The sequence below is a fragment of the Chinchilla lanigera genome, unplaced genomic scaffold, assembly GCF_000276665.1.
Source record: "Chinchilla lanigera isolate Chin_1 unplaced genomic scaffold, ChiLan1.0 scaffold00015, whole genome shotgun sequence".
NCBI classification, from domain to species: domain Eukaryota; kingdom Metazoa; phylum Chordata; class Mammalia; order Rodentia; family Chinchillidae; genus Chinchilla; species Chinchilla lanigera.
Window position 1 is genome coordinate 7,146,890 of NW_004955416.1, and position 14,076 is coordinate 7,160,965.

The window sequence follows — 14,076 nt, forward strand, 5'->3', positions numbered from 1 at the left end:
GTTTTTCTCTGGTACCGAGAACCAAACTCACGGCCTTGCGCTTGCCAGGCAGGCGCTTTGCCACTGAGCTAAATCCCCAGCCCCTCTCAGAGTATTTTCTAAGTGACAGCCAGAAGAAAAATAATATTAGTGCTTTAGTTATTAGGTGAAATGAACCGGGGTTAAAGTTTCCTTGTTTGGAGAATCTTCACAATCTGTTTTCTCGTTTGGTTTATATACAAAGCCATTTTTCCTCAAATATTTTCCTGTACCCTTTAAAATTGTCTTTATCTAAATGTGCTACCTACATATCCTGTGTCAGTGATCTGATATGCATGTCTCAAAAAACAATAGGTCATTCATGTATACACTGAAATATTTCAGCTGGACTTTTTTTTGGTTTTTATTTCAGGATGAACTTACAGGAATTGAGCCCTTGAGTGAGGATGCCATCATCACAGGTTTCCGGAATGTAACTATTTGTCCTAACCCTGAAGACACTTGTGACTTCACTAGAGCAGCCCATTTTGCATCCACTCCTTTTCATGAGATAATGTCCTTGAAGGAGCTCTCTTCTGATCCTGAGAGGCTGTTGCAGGAGGAGGATCTAGATGCAAAGACCTCTGAGGACCAGCAAACTATGTGTGGCCCTATGTATAATCCAGCCCTCAGCATCAAGAAGCTAAGGTGATTGACGATTACAGCTTTTACAGATCAAAGCATTAGCTCTCGTATTCTTGCATGTGCTCAGTTACAATGCTAAATTATCAAGCTCTTGCTGTGTGCCAGGGACTGAGCAGCTAAATGCTTTATATGTGATGAGGGCTGCCCCAGATAAACTATCATTGGTATTTAGTGATTGGCTTGATGTATTAAAAGTAGTACATTATAAGAGGTCCAGGTGGATTTTGATACCTTTGAGGTACACTCAACAAAGTGTACATAATTAGCAAAGAAGCAATGTTTAATTTTGTGTTTAAAATAATGGTAAAATTGCTGATATCGATTTCAAATAGTAAACTAGAAATATATTACACAATATGTTTTGAGCCAGGTGTGGTGGCACATGCCTGTAATCCCAGCACTTAGGAGGCTAGAGACAGGAGGGTCACCATGAGTTCAAGGCCAGCCTGGGCTATATGGCAAGACCCTGTCTCAAACTGCCCCCACAAAAATGTATATTTCAATAGGCGGAAATGAATTAGGAATAGATAGGAGTAAATGGTATAAAAAAACAGGGAATAAGCCTTGTGATCCACTCATCTTTTTTTTTTTTTTTGGCTTTTTGAGATAGGGTCTTAGTATGTAGCCCAGGCTGGTCTTGAACTCAGGGCAATCCTCCTGCCTTAGCCTCCCAAGTGCTGAGATTATAGGTGCATGCCACCATGCCAGCCAAGGTCTGTTCATCTTTAAAATTTAGTCAGTTAACTTAAACAAATTAATTCTAGCTGGGGAAGTAGCTCAGTGGCACAAGTGCCTGCCTGGCAAGTACAAGATCCTAAGTTTGATTCCCGGTACCAAAAAAAAAAAAAAGTATAAAATTGTAACAAGGTAAGTTGGTATTTATTATTCCTAAGAGAATTGATTAATTGTTGTTCTTTTAGCCCAATTATTGAAGATAGTCGTGAAGCCACGCACTCTTCTGGCTTCTCTGGGTCTTCTGCCTCAGTTACAAGCACCTCCTCCATCAAAAGTCTTCAGATTCCTGAGAAACTGGAGCTCACTAATGAGACTACAGGTGGGATCATGCAACTGACAAGCACATATCCAGATCCAGGCCAGTGAACACCTATTTGTCTCAGTAAACTGAGCTGTATGATCTTCTCCCCTAGAGAAGGTGCCGAGATTGTGCTATATCTAGGATGATATCTAGGATGAACTATTACCAACTGGATACAGGGAAGAGCTGCAGCAGATAAATGTAGTTAGATTGCTAGTGTTTGTTTTGTTATCTTATTTTTTCTCCTCCTGTTATATCAATTTTAAACATAGATTTTTCTTAGATGATTTTTTTTCAACCTTTTCCCCCCACAGAAAGCCCTGTTCAGTCACCCTGGTGTCCACAGCATCGTATACAACTGCTAAAATCCCCACTAGAATTAAGTGCGTCCGCAGGCTTCTTTGTAGAAGATAGACCAATGCCTAAGCTGGAGGTAGAGAAGGCAATTGAATTAGGTAAGTATCATTGAGTGTGTGTCCTTTTTACATGACAGCATGCAAATAATTATTTGTAGTTGAGCTTGACACCTGAACACTATAGATGTTTCTTTATAGTGTTCCTGAGAAATAGCAGTACAGAAGTCAGCCCATTGATAATTTCATGTCCCAGTAACAGTAGGAGCTGTGTTTGCCTCTCCTGTTGATGTGATTGCTGCTGCTGTTGTTTCTTTTTGTGTGGTGCTGGGTTTCAGACCCAGGACCTTGCATGTACTAGGCAAGTGCTTTTACCACTGAGCCATGTCTTCATCCCCATGTTTCATTTTTAACAAATGATTTTGAAAAATATTCTAGATGGTAAAGTCTGCAAGCCTGTATCTGTTCACGGTGATTCTTAAATAGAATCACACTTTCTCAGCAGGTAATGAAGATTATTGTATTAAACAAGAATACCTAACATGTGAAGACTACAAGTTATTCTGGGTGGCACCAAGAAACTCTTCAGAGCTAACCATAATAAAGGTAGAGCTGATTCTCTATAATTTCAATTACTTTGTTTTTAAAAAGTAGGTTGAAGTAATAACTGTCCTGATGGTACCATGGAATCTTTCTGACAGTCTGTTGGCTTCCTCTTAGGAAAATCAGTGAGCCTTAAAGAAATCAATCACTAGTTAGGCCAGGATCAGATATCCAAAATGAGAGACCTTTGTGTAAATCTCTCAATAAGACTAACATATAGTATTCAATCAGCTTGATCTTTTTGAAGAAATCTGTCCTGAAATTTTGTGACCTGCTTCATTTGGACAAGTTAAATTATAGGTTTGACACACATAAAATGTTATCTTAAACTTTCCATTCAGTGGTATGTTAGGTATTCACATTACCTTTTATTATACTGAATATCTAGTTTCTTGGATCCCAATTTTTGTTTTTGTTTTTGTTTTGTTTTGTTTCCTGTACTAGGGATTAAACCCAGAGCCTCTATACTGAGCTACATTTGCAGTACCTTTTTTATTTTGAGCCAGGGTCTCACTGAGTTGCCCAGGTGGGGCTTGAATTTGTGATTCCCCCACCTCAGCCTCTCAGAGTATTGAGATTATAAGCATATACTGCCACACTCAGCTTTCTTTCTTGGTTTAATTCCACATCTCTCTATCTCTCTGTCTCTCTCTCTGTCTCTCTCTCTGTGTCTTTCTCTCTGTCTCTGTCTCTCTCTCTGTCTCTGTCTCTTTCTCTCTGTCTCTCTCTCGCTCTCTCTCTCTCTCTCTCCTTATGAATCTTACTTTTCCCCCAGTATTCTGAAATGTCACAGTTACATGCTTTGGTACAAGTCTTGTCACCTATGGAGTAGGCACACAGTGGCCATTTCAATCTGGAAACTCCTTCAGTTCCAAGAAATTTTCCTCAATGAAAAAATTATTTCTTCCTCTGTTTTCTGTTTTCTTATTCTTTAACATGTTCCTGCTGGCTTGAACCACTGGTGCAGCATGAGACAGTCCCATAGGGTCGTACAAGCCACCCAATAGAACAGTCGTGTGTGTGGCCCTATCATGAACATGTTACAGGTTCTACTGAACAGGACCTCTAAAATGATCCACAGAAAGCCCTGTTCAGTCTCCTAGTTCCTATCTCATCTTTTGGCTTTACTTCTAATAATGCAGTCATTCCTCTATACCTGTGGGGGATTGGTACCAAGACCTCCAACAGGGTGCTGAAATCTAATGATGCTCATGTCCCTTGTATAAAATAGTATAGTACTTGCACATAACATATGCACATCCTCTAGTGTACTTGGAATTGTCTCTAGGTACTTAGAATGCCTAATACAGTGAAAATGCTATGTGAGTAGTCATTTTATGTGTTACTTAGGAAATAGTGGGGAAAAAATATTTTGTATATGTTCAAAAGAGATGCACCTTTTTTCTCAAATATTTTTCATTCATGGTTAGTTGAATCCTTCAAGACAGAACCTACAGATACAGAGATTGGACTATATTTTGTCATTTTATTTTTAGTCTTTTTACTAAGTTTTTGATTTCTTTCATCTGTATTTTATTTGCAAGAGCCCATTTGTTTGCTCAGAATTTCCTTTGTAGCATTGTTTTTCATTTCAACAATGGAATATTTTTTATCTGTCTAAGATATTCATGAAACTTAAATTTGTTTTTCTTCCATTATTTCTTCCTATTTTTCTCTTTTAAAAATTTCTTCCCAATTAGAGGCTTTCTTTGAATCTTTGGCTCTCTATTCCAATTTAATTGTGGAGTACTACAAGCTGACTAAAAGCTCATTGTAGATAGGGGGATGTGAGGAACGGTGGACCTTGCTGTAGGATGATGTAGTTTAGTCATTTTATTGGAAAACGCCATCTTTAAATCTTTTCCTTTGAGCTGATTAGATCCTCCAAAGAAGATTTCTCATTTCCTGCCTAGAGCATATAAGCCTGGCTGCTAGCTTTCTGACAGGTGGGTGAGGAAATTAGTCTGGAGAATAGAAGGACAAGGAAGCACATCATCTTAGCATTTGATATGTAAACTTCTTCCTAGTATCCATAGTCCCATCTTCATTGGCACCAAGTGCGTTTTAGTCCAGAGCCCTTTTGTTTGATCTCCAGGGAATAAACTTTTGATCTGCTGGAATGAGGGAGATGGTCTAACTTTCCCTTAAATGGGGCTCAGTCACCCTTCTTTTACCTCTGCCTTCAGACTTACTTCCATAGATAGTTGATTCTGCCAGTTATATACTGTAAGGAGGTATCTTGCAGAATAAATGTGGTTACTCTTCAGTTTTCTCCACTGTTAGAATCAGCTTTCTTTGGGTCTTCTAAGTAGACTGTTACCTCTTACCAGCTTCCATAATTTTGTTACTATTTTGTTCTTTATTGTAGTTTTATGCCTTTTAAAGTGTCTTTTTATGGTTGGAGATGTAACTCAGTGGTAGAGCACTTGCCCAGCATGTGGAAGGCCCTCAGGTTAATGTCCAGCAGTGGGGAAAAGATAAGTTCTTTTATTCTTTTTTCTGTTGGAGTATGCAAAAGGCTAGAGAAAATATATTTTTAATCTGCCAGCCGTAACCACAGATGCTAATTTCTCTTTATTTTAAAATACATTGTCTTACAGGTGTCTTCCCAGCCTGTCCCATGGGACTTCTATATCAACTGCAAGTTAAAGGAACGTTTAAATGAGGAGTATGATAAGTTTTGCAACTATTACCAATACCAAGATGGCTATATTGTTTGGTACCAATATGTAAACTGCTATACTCTTCAGGTGTGTAATAATAGCAAAAACACAATTCAAAGTCTTCAAGGAAAAAGATTGATGGCTCCATTTAGCAAAGAAATGTAAAGCACAATTCCTGTCAAATTCTAGCAATAGACCAATTAAATTATAAATTAAAAACATTATTTTTCTTTATTTTGACCAATGACTTCTTTAATATTTTTTTAAAACACCTTCTTTTGACACAAAAGGAGAGAGTTATACAGTAAACTCCCATGAACTAGTCATCTTTCTAGGTACAGTAGTGGCGAGCCTGTGGCATCTGTGCCACAGCAGGCTGTTTGTATCATTGAAAGCTCTAAAAGGTTTGCCATCACGGATCAATCTAGCTCATGGCCACTCTTGTTTTCTGTGTATCCCACCCTCACTCTCTGCCCTGGATCATTTAAAACCCAGACACAATATATCATTTTATTCTTCAGCATGTTTTTAAGAAGATTTTCCTGCAGATTTGATAGTAACATAAATTCCCTAAGATGGTTGAAGTAGAAGTATTTGAAAATATTTGTATGATACCCCTTATCTGCCAGCTCATCCTTGATGCTCTTCATCTGTGATCTCATTAAATCCTTACAATACTAAGAGATAATGTTCTCAGAACTGGGAGATCCGGCCCATTATACATTCCAGTAGAGAACAAGGAAGAGGCCAGAAGAGCAGCTATCAGGTATTAAGTACATACAGTGGTCCCAACTTGAGAAATAATGGGTTTTCTATCCTTCTGTTTTTAGGATCTCCTCCAACACAGTGAATTTATTACCCAGGAGATCATAGTGTTGATTATTCATAACCTTTTGACAATAGTGGAGAAGTTTCACAAAGCAGAAATAGTCCATGGAGACCTGTGTCCAAGAATCCTGATTCTAAGAAACAGGTTGGTCTTTTACATTCTTTTGTAGTTGTCAGCTTTCTCTTACAGCTTGGATTGTTACCAGTTTCTTAGGAATGCCATATTATCGAATACACTGTATTTACTGCCTAAAAGTCAGTAATCACTGAGAGTAGTTTAGAAGAATTGAAAGAAAAAACACACTGAGGAAATACACTAATTAATATAAATTATTCAACCACTCTGAGTATTGTGATGATTCTTGCCCCAAAGGTATAAAATATGAGTATTTTTAAGAATGTGAAGGAGATTCTCCAGTTATTTGAGTGGAACCAGTGAGATCTAGCAAGTATGGCAGCAAAGTAGAGGTACTGCTCAGTTCCAAAGACCAAAGCATAAAGTAGGTCAAACTGAGGTAACAGCCAAGAAAAGTTGGTAGAACCAGGGCGCAAATACAAGCTATGTCAAGAAAGGAGGCTTAACAGTTCAAATTAACCCATTCTATCCACCAGGTTTGAGGGGCAGGCACAAAGCAGGAAATAAGAATGAAGCCCGGATAATAAGCACTAAAAAACTTAGAAAATGTTGAGGCATGAACAGGGCAAGATAGTCGAAGATTTTTGTTTATGAAAAGAAGTAGACAACCAGGCCCACCTTTTATTGACTGCTTATCTCATGGGATTCAAATAAAGTGGCCTGATTTAAAGATGCCTTGTCTGCCCTAACTCTGTGAATAGGATAATCAGTTAACTTTCTGAGGCCATTACTGTTACACTAAGAGCTGGAATCCTTCTTTATGTTTTTTCTGATTATTTAATCTGGGAGAAGAGAACTGAGTAGTTGGCATACAAATGAAAAAGAACCTTTAGTGTATTTCTATAATTATAATCAAAAGAATAAGACCATACCTTCTTTCCTGAGAGAGTAGTCTTAATGGCCTCACCAGATAGAAGTAGTAGACAGGCCCCCATAGGTATCTCGGATAAGACAATTCTTTGTGCAAGTCAGTTCTAAGCAATGAAGAATGCTTTATACTCTTCAAAATTCCTCCACCCACCTAATGAAGTAATGTTCTCCCACCTACTGTGACCACTAAAAATTCTCCCACATTTCCAAATGTGAGAACAGGGGGCATAGATTTTATTTTCACCCTACTTTACAACACAAGACAATGTTGGAGTTCTCAGTGTTGTGGAAATTGGAAGCAGAGGTACTGTCTAAGCCTTTTAAGAGGGCATTTGTTGTCTTCATATTCAGATAGTCTCTCTCTGGGCCACTAGGGACTCCCAGGAAAGCACATAGTGTTAAAAGGACATTGCTTTTTTATTTAATAAAATTTGATAGGGAATTTCATGTAGAGTCACAAGAAATTAAAAGCCAAAACAAAATTTTTTTCAAAAATTTTTTGAACAGTCTCACTATGTAGCTCAGTACAACCTTGAATTCACAGTCCGTCTACCTCAGCCTCACGTACTGGGATTCAGACAGAACCTTTGAAGTCACTAGTTTGATTTCTATTTTTTTTGGTAAGAAAAATGAGATCCAAACAACTGGGAAGTTTTGCCCATAGCAGCAAGGTAGTAGCTGATTAGAGGGCTAAGTGAGCTTTCATATACACTAAGAAACATTTTTTTCTACTTCTCCCAAGTTTTAAAAAGAAATTTTTGCTGGGCATGGTGGTACATACCTGTAATCCTAGCATGCAGGAGGCTGAGGCAGGAGGAATTTTTTTTTTGCTGGACATAGCTGCACAAGCCTATAATCCCAGTACTTAGAAACTGAGACAGGAGGACCATGAATTTGAGTCCAGCTTGCATTACTTGGTGAGACCCTGTATCAAAAAAAAGCAAAATAATTTTTTTAATAATTTTTAAATGATCATAATTTTATGGTGTCCAAAAATAAGTTGGATCTTGTGCCAAGAGAAAATGGGAACAATTGTAAATTCTAAAGTAAAATCATTCTGTATTGTAGAAATCTATGTTCAGATTAGGTAACTCCTGTATTTAGGGACATAGGACCTGCACCCATATCAATCAAGAGTTTGAGGGATTGAGAAAAACAAAAAACTGCCCATTCTTTTCTCTTAAATAGTTCCTGCATCTCCTTAAAAAATAGCTTTATTTTGCAAAATTTGATTAATTGATTGTGAGTTCGTGCTATATTTTCTTGGGAAATAACAGCTGTAATTACAAAAAAGATAGGCTAAGGTGCTAATTTAATAGAAACAGGCAATGTTATAATATAGGTAGCACTTTACCAAAACAGCCTTCTGCTGTTTTTCATTAAACTCTAGAAGGAAGACTGTCAACAACATATGGAAAGCCTGTCTTAATAGTAAATAAGAAAGGCTATGGCATCTACGAAAGCTTCATTTCCTCCATCAGAATCCCTCTCAGTATATAAATCATTGCTATTATGTTTTGATGTGTACACTAGGGCAGAAACCTGCACTCTATGTCCAGTGTTTACTGTTTAACATGGAAATTTGGTAAGTGTGCTGGTGTTGTCATGTGCTATGATTTAGATAGATACACTTTATGTCACCAAACTGACCTCAACATTGCCTGGTTGGGTGAACACTGCCAGTTCTATGTGTGCATTTTCGTAATGAACCACTGGAGGGAGCTGTTGACATAGCTAAGGTATTCCTGCAAGGGTTTTGTGGTTTGGTTTTGTTTTGTTTTGTTTTTTTAAGACCAGCTGTTGAGCTTCTTTCATGGCCCCTTTTTGTTATCTCTTTTTCTTAAATCTGGGCTCAGAATCTACGATCCGTATGAATGTAATAAGAACAGTCAAGCTTTGAAGATAGTGGACTTTTCCTACAGTGTTGACCTTAGCGTGCAGCTAGATATTTGTACTCTTAGTGGCTTTCGGACAGTACAGATCCTGGAAGGACAAAAGATCCTGGCTAACTGTTCTTCTCCCTACCAGGTAAGTGTAAAACAACCCTAAGCGAATATGAAAGGATTTTCTTAATCTCTTCTTTCCTAGATAAGCTGTGAAAGCTAGTATTTGCTGGTGTTGACTCTCTTAGAATAGATGACCTAGTTTTCAAATACTGTCTCACCAAGTTGAGTAAAATGTACCATTTTTCTGTCACAGTGCTGAAGGATATACACATACACGTCCAAGCACATGCTAATTCAGTAATCTAAGTGCTAGGAGCATCTCCACTACTTAGCATCTGTAGTCTTCATAAGTCATATTCTATGACCTTAACAGTCTTCGTTCTTCGTACATCAGAATTGATGTTAGATTTAATGTAACAACATATTTTAAAAAGATATTAAGACAGTGTAAGGTGTTTTATATGGTGGCATTATGCAAAAATCTCTTCTGGCTGAGATGTAGACACAAGGCCTTGTGCTATCTGAATATGTAGATGAACCTGAAGTAGTCGTGCAGCCCCCATTTAGATTGTAATCCATGCAAATCCAGTAGTAGATTTGCACATCTGACCTATAGTCCACATGGTTGTCTTTTTTTCTTAAGGATAATCCCTGGAGTTGTCTCTATGGATGATTTTTTAGGGTATCTCCTCCCTTTCCTATAAGGAAAAGGAACAGTCCACTGAAATGTGTGTCATAGAAGAACTTTGTCATAGAAGCTCTATAATGTCTTTCAACTTCCTATATAAATAAGCCACCATGGTAGCTGATGGTGCTTTTGTGATTTCAGGTAGACCTGTTTGGTATAGCAGATATAGCACATTTGCTATTATTCAACAAACACCTACAGGTCTCCTGGGATGGGTCCTACTTGAAGCTCAGCCATAACACTTCAGAGTAAGTATTGGTGGTTTCAGGGTCTTGGCCTATCCAATTTCTTTCTCTCTCAGGTGCTATGTCTGCTTTAGTAACCTTAGTTTTCTAAAACCAAATGCTATGATTTTGGTAATTTCAATCCATTTTCATTAGAGTATCAGCAGATTGCCTGCTAATGAAAAAAAAAAGACACAAAGCTAGACATGGTGGCTCATTCCTGTAATCCCAGTACTTGGGAGGCTGAGGCAGGAGGATTAATATGAATTTGAGGCCAGCCTGGGCTACAAAGTTAAGTTCAAGGCTGGCCTAAACTGCATAGTGAAACCCTGCCTCAAAGAGAAAATAAATAAATAAAAATGATACATAAACTGTGAGACTTGAGGACATTCTAAACCTAGGTATACCATATAAATGACTAGTGTGGAAGCTTCTTAAAGTGTTAATAGAAACATTTTTAGGGGAATAATTTTCTTACCAATTGATGTTAGTCTTAAACTAACTCTTTTAATAGCTGTGTTATCCAGTTAATAAGCATCTTTTGCAGACAGTTAAGTTTCTAAATTATATACTGATTTTAGGCTATTTATGTAATGAACGAGTAGAACCAAATGGAGAACTGAATCTCCTGATGAAGAAGTAAAGGATCTCTTAATAAGAGCTGCTTGGCTTCAGAACTTTACTACTCCCTCAAGCCTGCTCATGAAACTTATTAAATATCTTGTTCCATTTTAGCTTTTCTGAGCTGTAACCTCCTACCATAAGCTTACCAGTTTATGACTTATAGGAACATTCCTTGTTTTAAAAAAAATCAGTGTTGGAAGATGTAATACTACCTCTTCACTTTCCCCTCCAAATTACTGGGGATTGAACCCAGGGCCTCACACAAGCTAGACAAGAGCTAAACTTCTGAGTTAATATCCCCAGCTGTTTTTGTTTTTTTTATTTTGGGACAGGTTCTCACTGAGTTGCTCATGGTAGCGTTGAACTTGGCATCTTCTTGCATCAGCCTCCTGAGCAGCTGGGATTATAGGAATATGGTGCCAACCTGACTCTTACGTGCACTCTTTAAATAGGCTTGAAATGCAGTGTAAGACATGGAGGATAGTCAGTCAACCCCGGTTGGCCCTAGTCCATGCAAGTCTGGCTAACACAGCAGAAATGGGTGGGGTCAGTTATGGTTTCTTAACAGCCCTGCCAGAGACAATGATAGAAATTCTCTGATAAAAGAAAATAATAAAAGCGTACACAAACAAAATAGATTTAAACAAGTTATTTCAGTCAGATTTAAGATTTTTAGAGAATTGTGAAAACAATAAACTACTTGGAGGGTTGGGGATTTAAGAACCTAGACTCTAGGGAAGTTAAGGAAATAAAAATTTCCTTTTGTTCTATTTGTAGAGCAAAAGTACTTTAAAAATGCTACCCCTCAGTATGCAGAGGAAATTTATAGGTTCAGATGAGAGAATTTCTTTCTCTTTATGCACACTGAGGTACCATCCCTTGGTATGGTAGACTTCTTTGGGAGTTTCCTGGACTTTCAAAGGACTTTGTTTCAATGATTCCTAACCCTAATCACCTTTGTGCATAAACTGCTGAGTTAAATTCAATGAGAATTCTAACTTTTCTATGCCTAACCTTGATGGAAATGGTTTTTATATCTTTTTAGGCTAAAAGATGGTGAAATGTGGAATAAATTTTTTGTGCGGATTTTGAATGCCCGTGATGAGTCCACAGTGTCAGTTCTGAGGGAGCTGGCAGCAGAAATGAGTGGGGCCTTTGACCCCACATTCCAAAGTCACCTGAACAAAGCCTTCCGGAAGATAGGGAAGCTCATTAGTCCCGGGGCATCGCTCTTTCAACAAGATAGGCAGGCAGATCTCTCATAGATTGCTGCCTAGAACCACTGGTTACATTGTAGAAGACTGGTCTGTATATGCTGTAGTTTAACTTAGGGCACATTTAGGCACACTACAAGTACTTGTGTACTTTGCATCAAGGTGTATTTCTGCATAATTGCCATTTAAACGGTGGTATACCTACCCTCCGCCTTATCTAACTGTAACACAGAACTGGTCTGTTCTACATGGATTTTCTAGGGTGGGTACTCTGTTGTCCTAGGTCCTTTGTTGTCCTTTAACCCTTTTGTCTCCCCTCTGTACTTTTGTACTCTTATGGCTGTTACTAAGTGTTTTGTAAATAATAAAATAATATTTGTTAAATTTGTGTTTCTACTATCTCATCTACCTTTTGCAAACTACAGTAATAAATGGTTTAACTTTGCAGAGATGAGCTATGTGTGTATCCTGGATTTTAAACAATTATGATAGGATTAGAATGAGACAGAATAACCAGCCATTTCAGTGTTCCTAACCTTCCAGTAAGTGGTCTAGGGTGAAAAGTAGATAAAAGGATGTACCAAGTGGCAAAATTGTATATATGGCTTATATTTGAACACTTTCACTTTTATCCACCAACCCTTGGCCTGTTTATATGACCCAGGAGTGCTGCTGTTAGTGAGACTCTTGCTAGGAATGTGCTTATTAGAAAACTAAAGAAAACATTTGAAAGAGTATTTAGTGACTTTTCAGAAAAGGAGTAATCACCATTCTACTATCACATGTGGAATGCAGTAGAGGAGGCAAGGAGCAGTGAAGAAAAGAGCTTTGTTTAAAAGACTTAAGGAAGTAGGAGGTCTGAATAAAAAGATAACTTTGAAACATGAAATAACTTGGGAGAGAAGAGACCTAGATGAAGCACTGAACAGCCAAAAGGAGACATGAATTACACTTGTCCTTCAGAATGCAGAAGAAAATTGATAGAAGAGGACAATGAGAATTATTTGTTTCAGGGGCTAGGGATTTAGCTCAGCAGCACAGCTCCTGCCTGGCAAGCACCAGGTCATGAGTTCAATTCCCGGTACTGGAAAACAAACAAACAAAAAAAAAGAATTATCTGTTTCACATCTAAATATCTTCACGTTGGTGCCTGATTTATCATTCCATTTGCTACTGTTAGTGCTGTAAGATTGCTAGAAAGCAAAAATCCTTACTGTGACTCAACTAAAAATATTGAAGCATTCTGTATATAGTTGAAGCATTGAAACATAACTTGAATCTGAGAGATAATCAACTTAGAAATAACCAAGACAGCTCTCTAACACTCTCAGTTTGCTGTTCATACCGATGATGGGAGTGCTAGGCCTGTATCTCCCATGGCTTCTGACCAGTTAGGACTGTGATGTCTTAGGTTTCTCTCTGCCTAAACTTAAAATATGAATCCTTTGCATTTCCCTTGTATTTTATGCTTGGCCTTCTTGGGAGAAGGAAGCCTTTTAAAATTATTTTTTATTTTTCATTTTTTCCCCCAGAAGATCTGAATGGTTCTTATTCCCTGTCTCAATAGGGCAGGAATTAGCATAATGGTGGCCCTAGAGCAAAAAGATACATAGGCAAAAGGATAGATTCTTTACTTTTGTTTGAAAAGAGACTGGAATGTATAGCAGCTCACCATTCACAAAGTGTGCATTCACTCACTGTTAGCTTCACCCTTATGACAGTTGTATAAGAAACCTTGCTTGCAAATCAGAGAACTCTAACTGATGCCAGCTGAGCTATTATCTCAAGGTAGATAGGAAACCTTTCAGAGGATTTAGCACAAGACTGAAATAACTCTTGATTGATATCTTTAGGCTGAGGTCTTTAAGCAAAGACAGCAAAGAAGTGCTTTTCTGTTGCCTCTGAAAGGAAAACTTCTTCCTTTGTGATAATTTGCTTCTAATCAGGCTCCTAAAATTAAGCACTAGTGAGGATGAATTATATGGTGAACTTCAACCTAATGGGGTCCTTGGTTCCACCAAAGACAAAGACTCTGAACAGTTAGTAGAATAAAGGTGGCATTTCCAGTCAGTATGGAAAAGATGGACTACTCCATAGCTGGTGTTGAAGTAATACAGTAATAGAGCTTGGACTCTTTTTCCAGTGCCACCTCTGATGTGCACAGCAGCTGGTGTGAGTTAGATAAAGACCCTTCTCCCAGGGGTTCAGTACCTCAAATGCACCAGAGC

At 38.1% G+C, this 14,076-nt stretch overlaps 1 protein-coding gene across 5 annotated transcripts in view; it reads left to right on the forward strand.

Annotated features, from left to right (window-relative positions):
- Bub1b (BUB1 mitotic checkpoint serine/threonine kinase B) overlaps window positions 1-12,232 on the forward strand; it is a 53,820-nt gene extending 41,588 nt beyond the window's left edge. For 3 of the 5 annotated variants that reach the window (XM_005381216.2, XM_005381218.2, XM_013512667.1), the window contains 9 exons: window positions 392-666; window positions 1,584-1,717; window positions 2,014-2,154; window positions 2,555-2,658; window positions 5,256-5,405; window positions 6,149-6,291; window positions 9,009-9,180; window positions 9,928-10,034; window positions 11,680-12,232. In XM_005381216.2, the coding sequence (XP_005381273.1) occupies window positions 392-666; window positions 1,584-1,717; window positions 2,014-2,154; window positions 2,555-2,658; window positions 5,256-5,405; window positions 6,149-6,291; window positions 9,009-9,180; window positions 9,928-10,034; window positions 11,680-11,899 (1,446 nt within the window). In that variant the 3' untranslated portion in view covers window positions 11,900-12,232. The remainder of the gene's footprint in view (window positions 1-391; window positions 667-1,583; window positions 1,718-2,013; window positions 2,155-2,554; window positions 2,659-5,255; window positions 5,406-6,148; window positions 6,292-9,008; window positions 9,181-9,927; window positions 10,035-11,679) is intronic. The other 2 variants (XM_005381217.2, XM_013512666.1) reach the window with 1 other exon arrangement.
- The last annotated feature ends 1,844 nt before the right edge of the window (window positions 12,233-14,076 follow it).